At 39.6% G+C, this 27,185-nt stretch overlaps 1 protein-coding gene across 1 annotated transcript in view; it reads right to left on the bottom strand.

The window, feature by feature from the left end:
- LOC137002202 (ephrin type-A receptor 7) overlaps positions 1-27,185 on the bottom strand; it is a 119,934-nt gene that overhangs the window by 76,110 nt on the left and 16,639 nt on the right. Inside the window, exons 2-3 of the mRNA XM_067361713.1 lie at positions 18,767-18,831; positions 16,225-16,894 (exon numbers count right to left, since the gene is read on the bottom strand). Coding sequence (XP_067217814.1) covers positions 16,225-16,894; positions 18,767-18,831 — 735 coding nt within the window. The remainder of the gene's footprint in view (positions 1-16,224; positions 16,895-18,766; positions 18,832-27,185) is intronic.

Raw genomic sequence — 27,185 nt, 5'->3', positions numbered from 1 at the left:
CCCTATCACACACAACACACAACAAACACCGGCACATCACGACCCGCGCAATCCTTCACACTGACAACACATTACACTATGAGAGGCATTTAAATATGTGTGGGATTTTAAATCCAAGTATGAGTTTATGTCAAACTGAAGGCAACAAATAAAACAGGCCATCTGACATCTCTCAGTCCTTCACTGGTAGAAAACACATGTTCACACATACTGTACACTCACTCATATACTGTACACTGCTGCAGACATCTGCTCCACACCAGTGTGTTCCCAGCAGCACTCCGGTCTCTTTTCCCAGGGTGAATGAAGCATTGCGGTCCGATTCCCCCCGGATTCATTCCCCCTAGTACTCTGTGTCTGTGGTATTTTACCACTGATCCAGAATCAGACTTTTACACAACACTACATTGGAAGCACTTAATCAAACAGAAGACAGATACACACACACTACCAGTCAAGTTTGGAAACATTACTATTTTTAATGTTTTTGAAGTCTCTTCTGCTCATTAAAAGTGCCATAGAAACAAAAATTGAATTTATCTCAGCATAGTTGAATAACAAGAGTTCAGTACATGGAAATGACATACAGTGAGTCTCAAACTCCATTGTTTCCTCCTTCTTATATAAATCTCATTTGTTTAAAAGACCTCCGAAGAACAGGCGAATCTCAACATAACACCGACTGTTACGTAACAGTCGGGATCATTAATATGTACGCCCCCAATATTTGCATATGCCAGCCCATGTTCAAGGCATTAGACAAGGGCAGGCAGTATTAACATCTGGATCTGTGCACAGCTGAATCATCAGACTAGGTAAGCAAGCAAGAAGAACAGTGAAAAATGGCAGATGGAGCAATAATAACTGACATGATCCATGATAACATGATATTTTTAGTGATATTTGTAAACTGTCTTTCTAAATGTTTCGTTAGCATGTTGCTAATGTACTGTTAAATGTGGTTAAAGTTTCTTACTGTATTCACGGAGACAAGAGCCGTCGCTATTTTCATTTTAAACACTTTCAGTCTGTATAATTCATAAACACAACTTCATTCTTTATAAATCTCTCCAACAGTGTGTAATGTTAGCTTTAGCCACGGAGCGCTATCAAACTCATTCAGAATCAAATGTAAACATCCCAATAAATACTATACTTACATGATCCAACACATGCATGCAGTATGCATGACGAACATCTTGTAAAGATCCATTTGAGGGTTATATTAGCTGTGTGAACTTTGTTTATGCACTGTATTATAGTCGAGAGTTCGTGGGGCAGGGAGCGTGAGGATTTAAAGGGGCCGCAGCCTGAATCAGTGCATAATTAATGATGCCCCTAAATAGGCAGTTAAAAAATTCATTAAAAAAAATCTATGGGGTATTTTGAGCTGAAACTTCACAGACACATTCAGGAGACACCTTAGACTTATATTACATCTTGTAAAAACTGGTTCTAAGGCACCTTTAAGGCTGCATTTATTTCATAATAAATACAGAAAAAACAATAATATTGTGAAATATTATTACAATTTAAAATTATGGTTTTCTATTTAATATACTTTAAAATATAATTTATTCCTAGAAAAGATTTATAAAAAATAAAATAAAATAAAAGCACACACAACAGTTTCAAACACTGATAATAACTGAGCATCAAATCATCATATCAGAATGATTTCTGAAGGATCATGTGACACTGAAGACTGGAGTAATGATGCTGAAAATTCAGCTTTGATCACAGGATATAAATTCTATTTTAAAGTATATTAAATAGAAAACAATTTTAAATTGTAATAATATTTCACAATATTATTGTTTTTTTCTGTATTTATTATGAAATAAATGCAGCCTTAATGAGCATAAGAGACTTTCTTCAAAAACATTAAAAATAGTAACTTTTGACTGGTAGTGTATGTGTATAATTTATTCAGACACCTTGAACATTTCATTCATTATTACAGTTTATTCACTACAGTTAAAGTAAAATATGACAAGATTTCAGAGTTAAACTGTCAGAAAAATATAATCTTAATTATGTCACTTAAGCAAAATGATCAGGTCAAAGTATCTGAATAATTTTTGGTCCCAAATTTTTATCAATTTTACTGGTAGTCCACTGTATGAAGAATTTTTGGGTATAATATGTCACAATTTATTTTGCTATCCTCACTTAATTATTTTAATAACAATACACATATATACACACACATTATATATATATATATATATATATATATTATATATTATATATTATATATATATATATTATATATTATATATTATATTATATTATATTATATTATATTATATTATATTATATTATATTATATATATATATATATATATATATATATATATATATATACACACACACACACACACACACACATATAAATATAAAAAATAATTCAAATATTCAAATTTTATTATATTATTATTATATGCACATGTTTTTCTTAAAAATTGTATTGTTTTTTTTTAAATTTTAAAAATATTGGGCAGAAAAACCAAAAGAAAATGAATCAAATTAGTTGGGTAAGCAAATAGATATTTCCTTCAGTTATTCTCATGCCTTATTATGCCTGTTAAAATGTATTTTAGGAGCTACTGTTACTTTCACTGTTCATATTATTGCTCTATCATATTTTATCTTTAATTTAAAAGCGCAGTGAATATTTAGAGCTGCTCCAGCAGGACTCAACCAGTCAAGAGCAGTGATGGATTTTCTCTGTGTCTTTTGTTGTTTGATTAACATTGAGGACACAGACAGCAGCAGGAATATTAGGCTATTTAATTAGGAATATATATTAGGAATATTTAAGAGCTGATGCACTGATCCAATATACTGATACACATGCGTTTTCTTTCTCAGCGGTTTACATTCACTTAAGACATAACCATGTTTCACAAGCATATCTGCCTATACGGGCATTTTGACATAATTTTGTGTTAATTTGTCCATTCAACTGCAATAAGACACGAAATAGAACTTGATTTAATAGGGTGTTCACGCACTGTCTGAGAGACGGTTTTCTGGAATCGGAGCATTTTAATGATACGAGTGCAGTATCAGGCCGATAAAGATCAGTGCATCCCTAATACAGGTAACACAGGTATATACACAACACACATTCACTGGGTCTCATGAGAACAAAAAGAAATCATAAAACATGAAATATGACTCTTTCAAGATCTTCAGGAAGCCTCTTCACAATGTTGAGCTCTGGTTCTATCAGTCATTCATGAGACGCTCCCGCTCAGCTTTAACCTCTCTGGTTTTGTAGTCGGAGCACGACTGATCCAGTCAGACGGCTGATATGAGATCAGCTCTCGGCTATGAATGCAATACAGAAGACACGGTCAAAGCAAGAGGAATTCCAAATCTAAGGTCAAGTGTAAAATTGAAGAGAGATCATGTATAGTCTGGGGACAGCACAGATCTCCAGCCAGCCATCAGTTGTGTGTAATTAAACTTTAAGAGCCGAGAGCGGAACAGAGGTGTTCAGCCTGGTTACTTTAACAGCCGGCCGAGGGCTGATTGCGGCCCTCATAAAGCCGGAGAGATTTACCCTCACCGCAGGAGCCATGAAGATCATTAGTCCCCAGAGAAAGCAGTCATCCATCTGAATCAGCTCATGTTGGACATCAGCACACGTGTCTGAGAAGATATTATCTTTACCGTCCTATAACGCTTCATGAGGACGGATGAAGGTGTCAGTGTGTGCGTTTGAACCCACAACATCAAAATCACGTTTGTGTGCAAAACTATAAAACACACCATCTGTTTCACTATTAAAGGGTTCTATCATAAAAACACCATTTTTTCTTGCTCTGTTGGAATAAAAGAATTATACAGATATATTCACAGCTCGATCGCGAGTCCATCCAGACCATTAAATTAAGTGTTTACATGCAAAATTTGACACCAATTATGCTCAGTAGTTAATAACCCAATCTTCACACCTCAAAATGGTTTATGTCCATTCAGTGTTATGACTTTGATTTTATTCTATTTATATATTTGACATTGAAAACCTTCAGCAGCTCGACTCTCCCTGATGAGCAACAACTGTGACGCTAGCCAATCACAACAGAGCTCATTTACATAAACTAGAGCATATCAAATGTCACGTCAAACTAATTTACTATAGGTTTTAGGGAAAGAAATATATAAAAGATCACAATTTAGCACGGTTATAACCACAACAAACATTGAGCAGCTGAATATTTGCTTTCATCCTTGATAATATTGGGGGTTAAGTATAATAAAAATAAATAAAATGCTAAAAAAAAATGCTACTTTGACACAAAATAATCAGTACAATAAAACTGACAGCACGGGCAGGTTGAATGACATGCTAAAAAAATGAATATAATATAAATATGCTAAATTAATTATTGGCAGAAGAAAAGTGTATCATATTATTTTATTATTATTATTATAAATGTATTTAATATTAATATATTGTCCCTTTATATGGAGACTATTTTTGTAAAAAAAAAAAAAAATGGTCCCACTTAATATTAAACTCTTTAACTACATTTTTTTCTGCACATACATGATTTTACCATGCTGTTAAAGACACCTAATATAAAGTTTGACCAAACACATAAACACAAATACAAAGTCATTTTTTCACCCTTGTATCGTTTCAAACCTTCATGCTGTTATTTTTCTAAGGAAAACAAAAAGAGAGTTTTGACACAGCTGGTGAGTTTGAGCAAATAATGACAGAATTTTCATTTCTTTGGCGGTCTATTACTTTAAAACAATCATAACTTCACGGTTTAAACTCAAATATGATCAAAAAAACATGAAAAAAAAAATTTATTCAAAATATGAAGCTAGCTTTATGGATAGATACTCATCAAAGTGTGAAATGAAGACAGAAAGTGACAAATTACGATGAAAAGATAGAGCAAGTGAAAACAGAGAGAGAGACAGAGCAACTGTTACACGCTTTTTCTGCCATTACTTCTGGGTATTATGTGTGAGTGGGCAGACGCAAGTGTGAGCACATATGGGCTCACATGAGACAGTGTGTGTGTGTGTGTGTGTGAGCACCAAAAATACGTTTGAGGGACGCAGGTGGTGCTGGAAATGTCATCCGCTCCATTTGGAGGGGGGGGGGGTTTGACACGCAGCAAACGACTACAAAATACAAAAGGCGAGCGAGTGCCAGGAAAACTGCCAGACTGCAGTCCCTCAGCACTGAGAACAAGACAAACCTATCCTGACACTCCGGGATGATAAGACTAGAGTGGAGAGTCTCGCCGGCACAGGTGGCAGATCCGTAAACACACTCGACACTGTAGTGTGATACCTGAGACAGGAGTGAAGAACCAGACCTGCTGGATCACACCATTACAGCCTGACACTGTCCTAACCAGACGCGACGCCATCAGATTACGGTGATGAGTGGTTTGTCTGTCCACACCAAACAACACATAACTACAAGACGTGACAAACTCAATCCAAAAATCTCAGCCAATCAGAAGAGAGTGTGGGCGGAGTCTCTCTGCAAGCGCACTGCATTCGCAACCAAATCAATCTAAAATTACAGCCAATCAGAAGAGAGTGTGGGCGGAGTCTCTGCAGGCGCACTGCACTCGCAAACAAATCAATCTAAAATCAGCCAATCAGAAGAGAGTGTGGGCGGAGTCTCTCTAAAGGTGCACTGCACTCGCAAACAAATCAATCTAAAATCAGCCAATCAGAAGAGAGTGTGGGCGGAGTCTCTCTAAAGGTGCACTGCACTCGCAATCAAATCAATCTAAAATTACAGCCAATCAGAAGAGAGTGTGGGCGGAGCCTCTCTAAAGGTGCACTGCACTCGCACTCAAATCAATCTAAAATCAGCCAATCAGGAGAGAGTGTGGGCGGAGTCACATTTTTATGCCTAGCAAACTCAAACATTTGGCTTTCTGTTGAATGTTGCTTTGCAAATGATGTAAATCATGAATGTCACCACAATGACATTATCTAGCTGGCTGACGTAAACCGGGTTCTGCTGAAGATGTGACAGTCTTGGAAACGTGAGTAACAAAATGTGTTGAAAATGATAAATCAGTAATGTTGTATATCGAATGCCATCTACATCCAGCAAAAGTGCTTAAAGCTGTAACCATTCCAGTTATTAATGCAAATTAAAAACAATAAATTATATGCTGTCATTTATTTTAAAAAGAAAATATCTGTGCATTTTTGAGACAAAAAAATAAAATTAATTTTTAAAATAAAAATAAAAAATTGAAGGGCTTCATTAAGTTTTTCCAAAAGCAGAAATTCAGACATTAATCTCCCTAAAAATCCGGCACAAGATCATAAGATGAGAACAAGACCACGTTATACACAAGATCAAGCCTCCACAATAACACGAGTTAACATCAGGAAACTGAGATCCGTGATGGAGCAGATTAGGACAAAATCCTTAGATTTAAGCACTTGGATTATGCAAAAAAAACTCACACCGGCTGAAACGCAGATTCACATTCTCACACACCAGGTTCACAGGTTAAAAGCCAGCAGCTTTGATAAATACTGTAAATAAGAGATTATCAGGGCTGATCCTGCAAACAGCGTTTCACCCGTTCCTCAGGACAGACGGACCGCGGCACGCGGGTCAAAGAGTCGCTCAGAAACGTTCTGGGATCAGACCAGGAGTGCGGCGAGTCAACTCCACATCTCGCCAGATAAACACGGGATCGTTTCAGACTCCAGCTGGCACTTCTGGAAACCTTAACCGAACTTAACTAAGGGAAGATGTGCGCATGAAAGAAGCTGTGTGGCTCCCGTGGGAAAAGGTCTTGGAACACTCAAAAACAGCTGACGAGGAGTTTCAGGAGGAGATGGAGATCTTAACTGAGGGAATCTGAGAACACACTGTCACCTCACACAAACTCACTCACCTTGACCAGAACGCTTATGAAATAGGTGGGCAGATGCTGCTAATGCTAATCCTGTTCGGTGCAGCGTTCCAAAGCTAGTGAGCTGCCTACAGAGGGAGCATCTGAGGACATCGTATGTGAATGCAGGCAACTTCGCAGTGCAATCCCAGAATGCACCGCAACGAACGTGAAAACAAATCCAGATGGCAGATGAAACGAGAGAACTCAGAGTGAGATTTATTGCAGAGTATGAGGAATTTGTTTTATTTAGTAAAAGATAAGTGAATAAGATTAACGTTTATTCTTGCACGTCAAGCAATTACAGTTCTGTTTACCATACCTGATGCACGTGTGTTTATACATCAATAACATTACATCTGTTCATCACATACAGAGAATGAGTAAATCGCTCAGTTCATATGGAGCACGTTTATAGTGTCTTCAATGTTTGGGCTGAATGAACTTTCAATGAAGGGACAGAAATCTCCTGGTTTCATTAACAATATCTTCACTTGTGCTTTGAATATTACTGAAATGGATTTGCATTGATATGAGTGAGAGTAACTGATGGCAATTTTAATTTTTGAGTAACAGCATGCTAAAAATCAAACTACTGAAATCAAGGAGCGCTATCTGTGTGCCGTCTATGTGGAGCGCTCCAAATCAGTGACTTGTGAAGTGTCATGACAGTTGGGACGCTGCCTAAGAAGACACCTGCCTGTGTAGACAGTAGGCAGCGCGGACGCTCACTGTGTTCTGGAGCAGAGATAATGTGTGTAATTTATGTATGACGGTCTACTGTGGTTACTGTCACAGTTTTGTAGCTCTGTGGCAAAATTAACCTGTTGAGATGTTTTTTTCCCCCTCGGTGAGCGATTGTGTGAAAGAGAGAGGACTAGATAGGCAGTGGAGGTTGAAGGTGACCCTGTGGCACAGATCCACTTCTGTTTGACCCAAGACACACACACACACACACACACACACACACACACACACAGAGAAGCATGTGCCAGGAGACAAATGGCTCCATCAGCCCATGTTTCTCATACGGTCGTTCGTGTGCATGTGTGTGTGTGTGTGTGTGACTGTCTGTACGTCGTTGTCCATGATCAGTCTCTCAGGCGAAAGTGTGAATGTTTAAAGCTGCAGCTCTGGAGATGATGAACACTAGTGAGTGTCCACAGGGGAGGATTCACACCGCCTGTACCAGATGGGCATCGGTGGCATGATGCCAACCAGAACAAAGACTGGGGTGCCAAGCCACAAACGGCTGGCTGTCGTCCCAACACACACCCCTACACACACACCCCTACATACACACACACACACCCCTACATACACACACACACACCCCTACATACACACACACACACCCCTACATACACACACACACACCCCTACATACACACCCCTACATACACACACACACACACACCCCTACATACACACCCCTACATACACACACCCCTACATACACACCCCTACATACACACCCCTACACACACACCCCTACATACACACACACACACCCCTACATACACACACACCCCTACATACACACACACACACCCCTACATACACACACACACACCCCTACACACACACACACCCCTACATACACACACACACACCCCTACATACACACACACACACCCCTACACACACACACACCCCTACATACACACACACACCCCTACATACACACACACACACCCCTACATACACACCCCTACATACACAAACACACACCCCTACATACACACACACACACCCCTACATACACACACACACACCCCTACATACACACCCCTACATACACAAACACACACCCCTACATACACACACACACACCCCTACATACACACACACACACCCCTACATACACACACACACACCCCTACATACACACACACACACCCCTACATACACACACACACACCCCTACATACACACACACACATACACACACACACCCCTACATACACACACCCCTACAGACACACACACCCCTACACACACACACACCCCTACATACACACACACCCCTACACACACACACCCCTACATACACACACCCCTACATACACACACCCCTACATACACACACACCCCTACATACACACACACACACACACACCCCTACATACACACACACCCCTACATACACACACACACCCCTACATACACACACCCCCCTACATACACACACACACACTTACATACACACACACCCCTACATACACACACCCCCCTACATACACACACACACACTTACATACACACACCCCTACATACACACACCCCTACATACACACACCCCCCTACATACACACACACACCACTACAAACACACACCCCTACATACACACACACCCCTACATACACACACACCCCTACATACACACACACCCCTACACACACACACACACACACACCCCTACATACACACACACCCCTACATACACACACACACACACACACACCCCTACACACACACACCCCTACATACACTAATCTACACCTCCCTACATACACACACACACCCCTACATACACACACACCCCTACATACACACACACCCCTACACACACACACCCCTACACACACACACCCCTACATACACTAATCTACACCCCCCTACATACACACACACACCCCTACATACACACACCCCTACATACACACACACCCCTACATACACACACACCCCTACATACACACACACCCCTACACACACACACCCCTACATACACACACCCCTACATACACACACCCCTACATACACACACCCCTACACACACACACCCCTACACACACACACCCCTACACACACACACCCCTACAAACACACACCCCAACACACACACACCCCGACAGACACACACCCCTACACACACACACCCCTACATACACACACCCCTACAAACACACACCCCAACAAACACACACCCCAACAAACACAAACCCCTACACACACACACCCCTACACACACACCCCTACATACACACACCCCTACACACACACACCCCTACACACACACACCCCTACATACACACACACCCCTACATACACACCCCTACACACACTAATCTACACCCCCCCTACACACACACACCCCTACACACACACACACACACCCCTACATACACACACCCCTACACACACACACACACCTACACACACACACACACCTACACACACACACACCCCTACACACACACACCCCTACACACACACACCCCTACATACACACACCCCCCTACATACACACACACACACACACACACACTTACATACACACACACCCCTACACACACACACCCCTACATACACTAATCTACACACCCCTACACACACACACACACACTAATCTACACACACTGTACAGCAGCCGGTTAACACACACACTGACACAATGACTGTAAGCTGTATGAGGGTGTGTGTTTGTGTGCGTGCATATGAGCATGAATGTGTGTGAATGTGTGTGAATGTGTGTGAATGTGTGTGAATGTGTGTGAGTGTGTGAGAGTGTGTGAGAGTGTGAGTGTGTGAATGTGTGAATGTGTGTGTGAGTGTGAGTGTGAGTGTGAGTGTGAGTGTGAGTGTGAGTGTGTGTGTGTGAGTGTGAGTGTGAGTGTGAGTGTGAGTGTGAGTGTGAGTGTGTGTGTGTGTGTGAGACGTTGGAGTGAGAGTCTCCACACAACTATGAGATCTCAGCAGCTGCTGCAGTCTTAAGATTTTCCTAATTATACATCTGTGAGTTAAAACAGCATCTTTAATTAAACTACTACAGATCACAAACACACACACACACACACACACACACGTCTAATTATGTTTTCTCCAGTCTTTCTCCCTGTCATCTGTTCTACTCTTTCCTTCTTTAACTCATTTGTGCCATCTCTGTAATCACCCGCAGTCCTTCACCTCCACACACACTCACAGCTTTTCAGAGTCCAGCTATAAACGACTTTCCCAAACACACTCGAAGCGCTCGACCAATCACAACACACTGCTCCAGCCGACCAATCAGAGCACAGTGTGCTTTTCAGAAGGAGGGGCTTCATAGAGACAGGAACTAAACAGAGCGTTACTGACAGACTGGGAAGAGAGGAGCTGAACAATGGAGAATATGAGGAGAATAATCAACATTCAATCTAGTAGAGCACACTTCAAGACTTCAGAGATTTCAGCCTTAAGGATGGACTGGAGGGAAGTGATGTAAACGCACACATTTGTATTCACAAACTATTTAACATGAAAACACACTGTAAAATGGGTGTGTGAAAGCATATGGACTCTCAGGAGCTGCACTTGCTGGAATGTCACACTGCATCAGATCAGCTGCTCTCTGACACACACACACACACACACACACACACACACACTGAATTGCCCTCTTCAGCATTTCACCACTTTGTCCTCAAATGAAGCTTCCTCTCACAGTTCTTCAGAGACAGATGAAGGGAGACGACCTCTTCTCATCTGATTCATTTAACTGAAAGCTTTGTCTTTGCGCTGAAACACACTGCAGATCTCAGGCGATCATGTGGGCTTTTATCACGACTAAAACGCTGCTTCCCGTCTTCTCTTTTAAGTAAAACATGAAACATCATTCACAACCCATTTTCCTTACAAAACATGACACAGCAAGCCCTGTTCACAGCAGCAACGATAGCTATAGTTTTGTCGTCTGCACTTGAAATGCTCGAGGATTTCTGATTGGCTGTCAATGCTTTTAATCGATCATCAGCTGGAAATGTTCTGAAAGTGATTCAGACGAAATCCTTCCTCTGTCGTTATTGTTATAGCTGTGGTGTGGACGGAACGATTAATAAAACTTCATAAATATAGTTAGAGTTATCATCCTCAGTGCGAAGAGCCTGAACACAGGATTCTTAAATGAGGAAAAAAGGATTTGATTTTGTCCAAAATTAATTATATCATAAAAAGTTGGCATTACATACAGTGCACAACTAAAATGGAGTTTGCTAAAAAAAAAAAAAAAAATTTAAAATAAAAAAAATGTAAATTAAAATAAAATAAAAATATATATTTTTTATTTTTTAAATATTTTTATTTTAATTATATTTCAAATGAAATGCACAATTTTAATAAAAATAAAATATTTAAATGAAATTAATAAAAATAAAAAATACAAAAATTAAAAATTAATTAAAATATAAAAAAAAATTTTTTCAAATGAATGCAAAAATGTAATAAAAAAATGTATGAAATAAAATAAATAAATAAATAAATAAACAATAAAATAAAAACACAAACTGACATAAAAAAAGTAGTTTCAGAAGATGAGAAACAAAAGATCAAACAATAAGAATAAACAAAAATAATTGAATTGTAGATGAATTACAATTATTTAGAATGTAAATACAGTGAATTTTGATTTCATGTTGACCTTTAAATGTTAGATGATGGACAAACTGATGGACAAAACAGGGAAAATATCCACAAATCCTTCTGCTCGGTGTTAAACTGTAATGATTAGACTTCACGCGGTTGATCAGAATTTGCATTTATCACGACTGAACATAAATCAGAAATATCGCTCCAGTAACCCCTAAATCCTTTCCTGCATTTCAGACAGAACGCAAGCCCACAGCGGCCTGCAAATAATTAAATGTGATGCTTCATGGCCTCACACACACACACACACACACACACACACACACACACACACACACACACACACACACAGTCCTGTCAAGTGCAACCTCTCCAGACACAATCAACATCTACTCATGGCCTGAGTCAATACTATTGAGCCATTTAGTTAAAACACACTCATTCCTGCACACACACACACACACACACACACACACACACACACACACACACACACAGGTGCAGACACATAAATCATACTCACACTCTTCAGGAGCGCCGTTCATTCTTCACTCATTAACATCACTTTCTCTCTCTCACACACACACACACACACACACACACACACACACACACACACACACAGAGTTTAGTGAAGCATCAGAGCTGATCAATAGCCGCGAGTCTCATCATCTCATTAGCATTCATCTGAGAGTCCAGCTGACGCCAGTGACACTCCACCTTCCCTTCATCCCTCACTCCTCCACTCCTCCTCATCCCTCCATCCCTCCACTGGACTTCAGTTTCGTTCCTCTCTGAATTAATGAATGAATACTTTGTTATTCTGTAGATTATGTCATTTTTTGGTCGTTTTGCTTCTTTTCTTGACAGAGAGAGAGAAATGTTGAAGGATCAGGAGATGTTTGCAAGCCAGCACAACGCAACATTCTCGATCGTTTCCATTTAATTTGTAAATATTAAAATAAATGATGTTCAAAGAATGTTCACAATCTTTCACTGTGCACATGAACTGGTTCTGGTGTCGAACACTGAAATGTGTCTCAATCACTGTGTTCTACATCGTTCATTCTCTGTTTACGGTCTCTCTCTCTCTCTCTCTCTCTCTCTCTCGGGTCTCATCCAATCTGTCCTTCACACACTCCTCAGCTCCTGTCTGCTCTCTGATTGGCTGTCTGTGTTTCTCTTCCTCTGTCATTGGATGTGTGAAATCCTGTTCATCTTTGGCCTATGAATCTTCCTCTCTTCTGAGAGACTTGACAAGTCTTTTCTCTGATGTGGTAACACCATTCACACACACACACACACACACACACACCAACAAAGAGCATGTGGGCACAGCTTAACACTCAAAGAGACAAAGAAATTTGAAAGAAATCCTCCTCAGAAGACATTTCTTGACGGCTTTAACAAAGTTCCTGTCGCTGGCATTAATCAGCAAGTTTTAAGAGACTCCCACAGACACTATTGATGATGCTGAACTCCTTTATTTCAGTTTGTTGAGTATAAAGAAAGCAAAGCGTCCAGTTTGAATGGGTTCTGAAGCATGCAGAAGCGTAATCAGCAGTGACGGGGATGTGAACACAGCGCTGCCTTGACCTGCATGTCTCTGAGAGTGACGGTCAATAAGCAGTCATCGAGGATGAAACTGTACGAGTGCGAGCGCTGGTGACACAAACGAGGGGAAACAGGAAGTCAGGGAAGGCTGAGAGGTGACGAGTGTCTCTCTCTCCCACGACTGATGAAGATCATCTGGACCAATCACAGCGCTGAGATGATGAAGACTGACACACGCATGAAGAGAGGAACTGAGACTCAAAGTTCACAAACCCTTTACAAACGCCCTCTTCACCTCATTAAATACTGTGGTGAGACGAACTCATTACATGACAATACCATGGTAGTTTGAAACATATACCATAGTACTAAATGATCCATGTACCACAAAAACACACTGTGGAGTACCATGGTACAAAGCTGGTATCACAAATATTAATTATTATTTATTATTTATCATGTATTTTCATGATTATATTATATCATATCGTATTATAATGTTAAATTATGTTATATTATTATATGTAAATATTTTTGACCTCATAAAACATGTTAAATGATGATGATGATGATGACGATGATATCATATTATATAAAAATGAATATAATATACTAATACTAATGATAAATTCTTCTTATTATTTATTATTTAAAGTATTTTATGAGATTTAAAAAAATCTGTGTTTATGTATATTACATAAAAATGATTATATATTATATTATATCATATTATATTACATTGTTAAATTATTTTATATTATTATATGTAAATATTTTTGACCTTATAAAACATGTTAAATGATGATGATGATGATGATAAATTATATAAAAATGAAGATAATAATAATAATAATAATAATAATAATAAATTAGACCTATAGGTCATATATATATATATATATAATATATATATATATATATATATATATATAAATTATATTATATATATTTAAATTATATATTAATATTATATAAACACAATATAATATTATGTAAACAAACTTTTATGTTGTATGTGATTAATCACCATTAATTGTTTGACAGCAAAATGAAACATTATTATTTTTAAAGGAGCCTATCAAAAAAAATAAAAATAAAAAAATAAAAAAAATATATAGGTATACATGTCATCTTTCAAAAAAAGAGCTTCAGGTCTACAAACTACAGCAATTCTAGCCTTCTTGTATTTGTATTTCTTGTATTTGTAGTTAAGTTCATCTCGCCCCCGCATCACATGCTCTTAGTGATTTATGATTCATTAACAACAATAACAAAATAAAGACACAATGCAGGGTCTGTGTAACAGCCTGTCGCTGTACGTGTGAACTGACTACAACTCCCACACTGCATCACACAACTCTGCAAGATGGCCTGTGAAATATCACACTGACAAACACACACACACACACACGCCATGTCCTGTAGCGGTGGTTAATGACGCAGTGACACACAGCTGTAGTGGGAGGAGAGATCAGTGACAGACAGCGCTGACGTGCGTCTGACCTCCTGAAGAGAAACTGATCCAGTGACTGTTAATGTCGCGACCCGCGTCAAACCAACACACAGCTGGAGCTCCAAAACCATCATGTGACACGTCTAAAAATGACATCTGACCAAATCCTCTGCCTACTAAAGCAAATTTGGGTTTACAGAAAACGGTCATCATTTACTCACACCCACGTCAGTCCAAACCGTGTGAATTTATTACAGTGAAAGCAAAAGAAGGGACTCTAAAGCTACAAAATGACAAAAAATACCACAAAAAGCACATTAAGAAAGCCCCATATTAAGTTTTATCATAGACTTGTGCAAGAACCAAAATGAGCTTCTTTTATTTTTGAGTCACATCTTTTTAAATGAGTTCAGTTCAACAAAATGGTCAGAATGATTCATTTTCAAATGACACTGATTTGGTTCAGCTCACTGATTCAATGATTCGTTTGTCATGGTTAACACATTTTCCATGAATAGTTCATTTCTGTCATTTCTGTGAATATTAAATCTAATCTTTAGTTCAGCTTCTGCATCAAGGGAAGCTTTGATTTGACCACTTTGTTACTTTGTAGCCTTGAGTTTTCTTCACAATATTCCTCATTTAAATAATTAATGCGCAGAATAAAGGGGCGGGGCCTGCTTGAGTTAGTTAGTAGTGTGTTGAAACTGGCGGTAATGGTAAGGGGCGGGGCATTTCCCAAATGACCAATCACAACACACTGCTCCAGCCGACCAATCAGAGCACATTGTGCTTTTCAGAAGGAGGGGCATCATAGAGACAGGAACTAAACAGAGCGTTACTGACAGACTGGGAAGAGAGGAGCTGAACAATGGAGAATATGAGGAGAATAATCATCTGTTCTAGTAGAGACAAAAACAACATCAAGACTTTGTAAAGTTTTTAATGGGAGAGCGTCTTACCCTCACAGCTGCTGTGTCCCTCCTCATATCCAGCGCTGCAGCTGCATTTCCCGATCGGCACCAGCCATTCCCCTTCAGCGCTGCAATGCATTCTGGGAGGACTGTCCGTGTCCACCTCAGAGTTATTCACGCAGGACCCTCTCACCTCCACCAGAGTAGAGAACGCAGCTTCGGCTACCGTATCCGGGAACACTGCTAAATTCTGCACCGTGGACAGGCATCGTTTGTAGTACACTCTCACGGAAACCAGTGCGACGCACGCGCCCACGTCCTGGAAGGCCAGATGGAATCCTTTACGGTTGAGATGTCCTATCTCACGGACTTCGGTGTTGAGTTTCATCTTACGCTCTCCCAAATCGCCCTGCGTGAAGCTTTCATCCGCAGCGATGGTGTCGATTTTGCTGTAGCGGTCTTCACGGGTGACGCGGCCCAGGTCCCAGTCGGACTCGGCGTAGAGGAGATTGAAGGTCTCCTTACAGCTGCCGGACACGCCTGGGATGCTGTTGCAGTCTCGCAGGGTGAACTGCAGCTCGATGAAGATGCGCTGGCCGCCCTGCCGCCATATCCAACCCGTCTGGAGCCAGTTGTTCTGACTGGGCTCCATCACGTTGCATACTTGATATGTGCGAATGGGCTTGTATTTCTCATCCACACCGCTGATTTCCTCCCACTGAAATGAGAAGAGTGAGAAGAAAAGATGTGAATAAAAGCCAAGGACTCTAGATGGTAATATTCATTGCAAAGCTTTTTTATTGTCCTTTATCCATTAACATTGGTTAAATGCCAATGGATAAATAAAAAAAGTAAAAAAATAAAAAAATATAATTTAATTCAGCACCAGAGACAGTGCCCAAACACGCATTAACACAGTATCAGGACCCTGGACAGCGCCGTGATGTGTGTGGGGCATTTCAGCACCCCGGACAGCACAAATGACGCTTTTAGCACTCCTAAAACACCAGCTAAATCTGTACAAAACAACAAGATGTAACAAGTGATGCATGCAAAATAAAATAAAATTAAATTAAATTAAAATTAATTGGGTTTTCCGAAGTGTAATACTTATATTAACAGATCAAATCCAAAACTAATTTATCTTCAAATGATTCCTTTGTTGCATCAAAGCGGACATTTTTGGATCTTGGATTAGATCTTGGATTAGATATGCATCTGTGAATGCAAAGGTGTAAATGAGTAAATCATTGTAGACTTAAAGGCTACTAGAGTAAACTAGAGTAAATAAGTGCATCACATGTAGGCATTTATATTTATAGGGTGTACAGTTCAACCAATCTGTATAAAGATTAGTGTCAAATCAGCTACAGTATATCAAACACAGAATACATTAAGCATCTTCAATCAGCACCACAAACAAGCTCATTGTCTGCTAGAGAGATTATAATGAGCCTCTGAAGACGAACACTCTCAGTGTTTTCACAATTAATTGCAGTGTAATGAAGATCCTTCGTTTCTGAGGGAATTAAGCAGTTTGAATCTACATCTGAGTTTGGCAGAGACTCTGACACGACTATGAGTGGCAGTGAATCTCAACACATCCTGTTGAAAACCACAGAGGTGTGTGTGTGTGTGTGTGTGTGTGTGTGTGTGTGTGTGTGTGTGTGTGTGTGTGTGTGTGTGTGTGTGTGTGTGTGTGTGTGTGTGTGTGTGTGTGTGTGTGTGTGTCTGTGTGCGTCTGTGTGTGTGTGTGTGTGTGTGTGTGTGTGTGTGTCTGTGTGTGTGTGCGTGTGTGTGTGTGTCTGTGTGTGTGTGTGTGTGTGTGTGTGTGTATCCACACAGCTGTGGTGGGAGCAGGAGACAGAGGATTTAATCGCTGTCAGGTCCAGAATTAACAAGCTAAACAAATAACAGCTTGTACGAGTCCCCAGCATGCAGCATTTCCCCTCACAGATAACGTTAGAAATTACGAAACGTGTCGTCCTGAGACGAGACGTCCTCTGTCAGGCTTACTGCTCATATCAGCTATGAATCAAACTATGTACGTAATCTTTAGCACGTGCTTCAGCATTGAGAAAGAGAGAAGGAGATGCAAGATGGGAAGCAGGACACAGAAAATGACAAATGGGCTTTATCTGGCGAGAGCAAAGCAGTCCATACTGGGACTGTAGGCTGCCCCATGAAGTGATACATTTGGGAATGAAGACATGGAAAAGCAACTAGAAATACTGGTAAAGATGGATGGGGAAAAGGAGAAAGAGACATCCAAAGTGAAACACTACATAGGGTTTAGCCCATTGATCAGTAACTAGTTAACATTACACTTATACACTTATTAGTTTGAAGTGCTTCATATAAAGCACTCATGTTGTTTCATGCACCCCTCATTAAACACTTCTGCTATATTTCAGAAGTGTTCTGTTCATAGAAATGCATAATTCAACATTGTAAAGTGACGCGACTGCCTGTGTTTTCCGCTCACGGCGCGCAGACGTGATTTCATAATTTGCTGCTGCAGCCGTACAATTAACTATTTTAGTTCCATCAAAGACTACAATAATCTAATAAATGGACATGAAGGTCTTACCCCATTAGAAGGATATGAGGTCCAACCCAGCTCTGCCTGGGACTCCTTAGAATTCAGCAAGACAACTGAAGGGAAAAAACAAAAGCAAGAGAGAAACAATATAAGGCGGTGTCATCAGACTCATTAAATTGCAATTATATGTAGTGCATTTTCTTTCTCACTGTCAGAACCCATAGAGCGGATAGTGTTTAATACTAACGAACACACAGTCCCGGCGGACGGCTGTTGATCAGCATCAGAGGCGCATTAGAGCTCAAATGTGGACTGACGGACCTGCAGCGCTGCACTTAGGGAAATGAAGTGCGCCGGTCATCAGCTGATAATGTCGGACAGCTTCGCAAAAGCACAAGAATCCTGAAGAAATTCAATGAGTGAATACTGTCTGCAGCACAATGTGCTGGTTTAACATTTAAACATTAATTCTCAAAAAGGGAAAAGAAATGTTTTACAACACTACCATGATGCAACAGAGCCCTGTGAAGCAAATTCATGTTGGCATTTGTCATTTCTGCTGCATTTTTACAATTACAAAGCCTTAATGTGAAACTCCACTTACAGACTAAATTAAAATGAGCAGTGCATGAATGTCGTTATTCAGCAGTTTGGACAAGTACAGCACAGTGTAAACTAACTCGGGCAAGTTAAAATGCTTTAAAAAGATGCCCTTGACACAAATACAGCGCGGGCTCTGAATCAGCACCTTGGACAGGGCTTGTCTGGACTCAGCCTATAATTCAGCACCAGAGACAGCGCCCGACACTCAGAAACACAGTATCAGGACCCTGGACAGCGCCGTGATGTGTGTGGGGCACACGTGAAGCTTTTACCACTCCTAAAACACCGTCTCTGTACAAAACAACAAGATGTAAAAGGTCTTTTCTGATGCTGAAATATCTTCTCTTTTATAATGTGCAGAGACAAATACATCTGCAATGAGTTTAAACACTCTGTGACACTGTGGTTTGTTCAAACAGTCCAACAGCTGCTCACCAAGGCTGCATTTATTTAATCCGAAATATAGTCAAAATTGTGAAATATTATTTTAATTCAAGATAGTTGTTTTCTATGTGAGTAAAGTGTAATTTATTCCTGAATTTTCAGCATCATTACTTCAGTCTTCAGTGTCATATGATCCTTCAGAAATCATTCTGATATGATGATTTGCTGCTCAACAAACATTCATGATTATTATCAGTGTTGAAAACAGTCATATTTTTGTGAAAACTGTGATACATGTTATTTTTAAAGATTCTCTGATGAATAAAAAGTTCAAAAGAACAGCATTTTTCTTTAAATAGAAATATTTTGCACCATAATAAATGTCTGTTTTGATTAATTTAACGTGTTCCTGCTGAGTAAACAACAACTTTTGAACGATACTGTGTTTACTGTATTAGAGCCCCACTACGCCACATATCTCCCATCATTCTGCCAGACATGGTGTATCAGAAGCTGAATTATTCATTATTTATTGCTTGTTTCCCTTTGCTCGGCCCATGCGAGACCCACAAAATGCCAGCGCTGTATGCATTGACACAGCATCAGTACTCACACAAGCAGACGGCCCTGACATCACAACACTCGTCTAAAAGCCACTTCATTACCAGCCAGATGAGCTGCAGAAGGCTGTGCACTTCTGCCACCAGAGCACTGTATCTTACAGCATGACTCAGAGCATTTCTAGCCTTGCGGTTACAGCCAAGCCAAATGACTATTTCCCCTTCCCAAGGTTTTCTGTGGTAAACACAGACATAAATTTCAGTGTTCTGATTCGCTTTGGTTGGTTTGAGTGGATTTTTTTCTTTCCCAGAACAGCTGTTCTTCGGTCTCTCCACTTTTAGGGGACAAGACGCCATTTGATTTCTGCTGACACGGACCCCCTGCCGACTCGACCTTCAGGAGACAAACAGAGAGGCTGTGCCACAGACGAGGTCAAACTACACAAAGCAGTCGCTCTCAGGGAGTCACGGCAGTCAGAGAGACATGCGAGGTCATTCCGAGAAAGAGACAGAAAAAACAAGTGGTAGAAAGAATCCTTCACCCAGAAACAGCATGTTGTTCCAAACCCATGTGACTTGTGGAACACAAACGGACAGATCTGAAATGTCATCTTTTTAAAGTCTATTTTCTAAATGCATGTTATTCAAGTTCAGATCCGACTATATCCAATTAGAAACCGATTAACAGAAGTACCCGTTTACATTTTTTTTTCTTTTTCCAATAATCCGTTTCCTTCGATGTACAGATCCTCACGACTTTCAAGACACTCTTTTGCATGTAACTTCAATTAAACACAGAATGGAGTTGTTAACCTTCAAAAATTGCAAAAGCAGCATAAAAAGTGTCATAAAACTCAAGCGCTATATTCCCGGTCGACTGAAGGCATGCGATACGACAGCTTTGGGTAATTGAAGTGATTGTTGACTGAGCATCTTCTTCATCAGTCCTAGCCCCCATTCCCCCTCACTATAGAGACATTCTGCTAAACATTTCATTTTATATTCAACAGAAGAAAGAAAGCCATACAGGTTTGGAATGACATAATGTTCATTTATGCATGAACTATTCCATTAAATTGAGCCGAAATGATTCAGAACGTCATTCCGGTGTCTTTGATTCCAAAAATACACACGTTCTGTGCCTCTATTAAGCAAATGTGCTCACCCCAAATAACCTTCATTACATTAAGCACCACGCTTCCCTCTAGATATTAGCAGAATCATTCCCAAAAACCCGATTTACCCTTTGAGGAGAGGTCACAAACAAAGACCACGTCATAAAGAGGACTGACTGAAGGATGCGTTTGTGTCACAAGAGCACTAATCTCCCTGTCAAACCCAACACACTTATGTAAATCCCAGTGAAAGAATTATAATACGAGAACCATAAAATTCAATAGAGGGGATTAGCCACATGTTGTTAAACTCTCTTCATGCAGCTTATCTGCACATATACATAAAGCACAGAATGCACCAATCAGAGTCCAGAGACCAGCGGGACACTCATCGGCCAAACATTATCCCTCTAATAAGCACACACACAGACACAAAAACGCTCTCTACGTCCGTGCACTCGCTCGTGGCGTTAAAGCCAACCGAACGGCAAAGCGCATTAAGTTGAAGCCCCATACAGACCTTTATGACCTCATTAAACTTTCAGCTCTGCCACTGGGGTCTAAAGAGCGCTCGCTTTTCTCCCGGGCTCTATGGAAACGCTCTCACGCACACGCACCAGCCGCTGGATCGTAATAACAGCTGTTTGCCAGGGTTTCTGCACAGGGGGAGGCGTATTCACCAGCACCTCTCAGTCATTCTCGCTCCCCTTTCTGATCAGCTTGGCATCATTTGGAAATGGGTCACGGTGGTGAACGGCCCGCTTTTACAAACACGACCCCCCTCCGAGCCAACGCAACATGACATCCTTCCCAAAACCGGCTTGCTTGGCTCTTACACGATCTTGACATCGCCAGGCTCAGAGGCACACACAAATGAAAAGTTGTTTTCAGGAAAAGAGGATTGAGAGGAACTCAGTCAGCCATGCGGATGATGTGCGACAGATTTTCTGTGTTTGGTCAGTGAGAAATGGCTGCAAAATCAGAGATGCACGATTATTCGTTAAAAAAAACGACAATGAAAACGACTATTCCAAAATGACAATGATTCGACAAGTACGATCACAGCAAACAATCGGAGATCTGTGTTGTGAAGGCTGGATCTACAGAGAACGGTCAAAGCATTGCAAAAACGACAACATTTTAATGTATTGAAGACTGTCAATGAGAACAGTGGCTTGCACAGACCTCCGTTCAGAAATCACGTTCAGGGGGCACATCGATATGACCACTTTCACGATTAAAGAGGCAAGGGCTCAAGCCATTTTAGGCAATTTAGAAATCCTGGACAGGACGCGTCCTGGGAAAATGGCACATATGGTCACCCTAGTAAATCACCTTTTGAAAGTAACTTGACGCTCCGAATAAAGATTGGATCAATTAAATTGTTTCACCAGTAGGTGGCGACCAGGTGGTGACTATTGAAAAAATGTATTTGTCATTGTTTGACTTGTGCGGAGCGATCAGTATAATGATATTCAATCGCTCTCGCAGTGCTATGATGTCATACACTCTTTATGAGTGAGTCATTGAATCATTCACTCAACCGATTGTTAAAAAAAAATAATTCAAATTAATTGTTTTTTTTTTTAAATAGACTACAGCAATTAACATTTTGTCAGAACCTCTAATAAATGACATTATTTTTTTTTTTCGTCAATTCATAATCATGCGAGAATCACAAGAATACTTTTTGTGCGCAAAAACAAAACAAAAATAACCACTTTATTCAACAATCTCTTCTCTTCTGTGTCACTCTCATACGTTGTTTACGTCCAGCGCTTCCAGGTTCATCGTCAGAACGGCTCCTGCGTCAGCATCACACACATGCGTCGTGCTGGTCACGTGATCAGTGTCGGCCAATACTGAGCCGGCATTCGGATAAAGTCCTTATTTTTGTTTTGTTTTTGCGCACAGAAAGTATTCTGGTCTCTTCATCACATTAAGGTTGATCCACTGCAGTCACATGACTGTTTTAACGATGTCTTTAGTTCCTTTCTGGACCTTGAAAGTGTTGATTATATTGCTGTCTATGGACGAGTCTCTCTGATTTCATCAAAAATATCTTAATTTGTGTTCTGAAGATGAACGAAGGTCTTACGGGTGTGGAACGACATGAGGGAGAGTAATTAATGACAGAATCTTCATTTTTCAGTGAATTAACACTTTAAACAAATAAATTGTGACTCTCAATTTATCCAGAAAGAGATTTTATAAAAGAGATAACTGGGCTGTGACAGTGCGGGCTTCGGTTATGAGATGGGAGATGTGAGTGACGGCTTCCTATTGATTCAGTCTCGCTAAACGCTGAAGCGTGGCTCGCTCGTGACGTCATCAGAACTTTTGAGCTGTCAGAGAAATAAGTTAATGTGCTTAACAAGTGATTCAGGATCATTAAATGGTCATGGAATGACTTAAGACTGACATATACAGCTTTAAAAGCTGCTTTGCCTCATGTCCTGCAAAGATGATTTAGAATTAAGCAAGTGAAGGCAGAGTTTTTCTTCAGTGTAGGAGGAACTGTAGAGGGAAAAAAAGTATTAAAATCAGACCAGAGAGCAAACATTTCAGCCCAAAGCTTTCTCACTGCTCAGCACCATCCAAACCTGCCTGGGTTCAGCACAAATCCATGCTTCCTCGTTCTGAAATAACATCACGAATGAAGACAGCCATCGCCAATAAGGGGCGGGCTGAGAGCTGGCAGGTCATGTGACTCCCCGAGTGGAGAGAGCTGTCAGCCAGAGCGTGTGCTTACATAACACCATACGAGATGTGAGCCAAGTCAAAATGATTAGAAGGCATCAAAGAGACAACAGACAGCTCCGACTAATGCATATTCAAAGTGACAGAACTGTTCTACAGGCCCAATAAAAAGTTTGTGGGAAAAATGCATTTAGATATTGAACAAATTTTACATCTTCTAAAGGAATTTGGACAGGCGGCTGCACTGTTTCAGGAGGTTGTTAGGCGTTTAATAAGAACACACACACACACACACACACACACACACCTTGTTTCTCGACGTCCTTTCCCACTTAACCTTCGTGCTGATTGCTGTGTTTTTCTAAATGTCATGGTGCGTCTCCATGTTAAGCTGTTTTCTGAGTGAGAGGACAGTTTTAGTGGAGCTTTCATACACACTTCAATAATTGAAGCCGTATCGTTCCATCACTTCCTCTGTCCAAGTCGAGCAAAAGAATGTTTTATTCAGACCAGAGATGCTATTTGTGCACAAAATCCGGATGCTCGTGTCGACTACGCCACTGCCGTTACGCTTCTGCAGCTGTGTGCCGCTCTCGCCCTTTGTGTTCCTGTCCATGTTGGTCAGGATTTTCCCTTTAAAAAGTCAAGAGGGTCGCATAATTGAGTTAGGGTCGCATCAGATCAGTTTATTGTGCTGTTTTGAGACCGTGATAAGGCTGTAACCGAGGTTATAGGGGGAAAAGAAAAATCTGGTTCAAAGGTAATGATAAAGATGAAACAATAAGAGATGCACCAAAATATTAGGCCAAGTCTGTGGTCAGTATTATTCATCATTAACCCTCAAGCGTGCTTCGTATAGCAGCCCTTAATTGGTCCTTAATGGACAAATTTGGGCATGAAGGTCTCAGGTGTAAACCGCCAAATTTTTTAAAATAAACATTATATCACTATGTTTGAAAATAAACATTATCAATTTATGATTTTTTGGTATTTGTTTTTCATTGATACACCTCTACAAGTACCACACACTGTAAAAAAAAATCCCAGTAAAATTTACGGTAAAAAAACGGCAGCTGTGGTTGCCAGAACTTTACCGTAAAAAATACAGTAGCAACGTAAAAAAAAATCTGTTAAATTTACGGTAAAATAATGTATTTCATTAACTGATATAATGTTAATTTACCAACCTAATGAAGTACTAATATCTGTTTTGTACCTTTATAATACACTGACAGTCACCAAAAACAGTGGTGATGAGAGTCACATGATGAATCAGAGTTCATCACAACACTAACATATAGAAGGTGCACACAGGCTCATTCACACACACACTAAACACCATCATGGTAACATGCATGAAATTTTAAAAATGCAATAAACATTTAACAACGTTAGATGTAACATAAAACCCTAATGTACATAACTGATTAGAAAAAAATGAGTTATTCCAACAAAAATATATCAAATGTGAAGTGTCACGCAGGGAATTGTGGGAATGTCAATTTACGGTTTTTCACTGTAAATTTTACAATGAATTGTTATTTTTCACTTCCCAAAACTGTGAATTTAACAGTATTTTACTGTAAAATTACATTAAATGTACCGTTAGATCTATTACAGTTATTTACCGTATATAGTACGGAAACTTTCTGTAGACCAATTGACAGTTTTTCACTGCAGCATTTTTACAGTCTTTTACTGTTAAAATCACAGTCATTTTTTACAGTGTATTTTTATGTAAAATATGCTTATTTTCATGTTAGATTTAATATATCTTTTACTTCAGTAAAATTCCAGTAAGTTCAGACAGCCAAAACCTAAATATTTGGTGCCATATGATTGTATAAAAATAGCAAAACAGCAAAAATATCAATAGCCACTATATGGCAGGAGTACTCAATGGCTGAAATCTATAAACCATTGTTATACTGCATTACATGAACATCTGACAAACATTAATGTCATTATTATTAATGAAAAAAAACACACTACTTTTTTTTTTAAATGCCATTTAAAGCATTTGATCCAATATGTCCTGATTTTTTTCAGGTTCTTTTTTAACCAAGAATTCTTGTTGCATTATGGAGTAGGAAAGGAGGCCAGTGTAAGAGAACTACTCCTCCCCATCCCCATCTCTCTCTCTTTCTTTCTGTCCTTGTTAATAAGCAACAGAGTCAAAAAAGTGGAAGAGTGGTTACATAAATGGAAGAGAGAGAGGGAGAGACTTTTTTTCCTCTCTCTCAATTTAGGAATCCACTTTAGATCAAATTAGACTGATTTTCACAACATTACCACATCACCTCCCTTTCACGCCCCTGACAGGAGGAGGGCCGTTCACTCCCACCCGTCTCATCCATTCATCCTCAAACACGACCACTTCCCTGCCCTTGCATCTTCCCCACCTCCTCTCTAACGCTCAGTGTCGAATCACAGAGGCGTCATTAACGATACTGTGAGGATGTGGATTGAACTTTCACACACGTTCACACACTCTCGCCCTCGGCCGTTTACAGCGGGCTTCTGTTCAGAACGCTTGATGTCATCAAACTCATCATCACTGCTGACACAGTCTAAAATGAGTTATTATACACCGTTACACACACACACATATACTACAACTGCTTGTCATGTAAATTTGAACACAAACAAAATAAAATAACTACTGAATGATATATAGTGTAAAAAGTGTGTAAAACTGAAATAAAGTAAGAGAACATTGACCAAACCCTTTCAAGGTAACACTGAAATCATATCAATATCATATCAGTATCATATCAGTATCATATCAGTATCATATCAGTATCATATCAGTATCATATCAGTATCATATATCAGTATCATATATCATATCATATCTCATATCATATATCATATCATATATCATATCATATATCATATCTCATATCATATCTCATATCATATCTCATATCATATCTCATATCATATCTCATATCATATCTCATATCATATCTCATATCATATCTCATATCATATCTCATATCATATCTCATATCATATCTCATATCATATCTCATATCATATATCATATCATATATCATATCATATATCTATTCTCATATCATATCTCAAATACTATCTCATTTC

Source organism: Chanodichthys erythropterus, chromosome 15 (genome assembly GCF_024489055.1).
Source record: "Chanodichthys erythropterus isolate Z2021 chromosome 15, ASM2448905v1, whole genome shotgun sequence".
Taxonomy (NCBI): Eukaryota; Metazoa; Chordata; class Actinopteri; order Cypriniformes; family Xenocyprididae; genus Chanodichthys; species Chanodichthys erythropterus.
The sequence above is the reverse complement of the archived record's forward strand: the minus strand, read 5'-3'. Positions and strand labels throughout refer to the sequence as shown.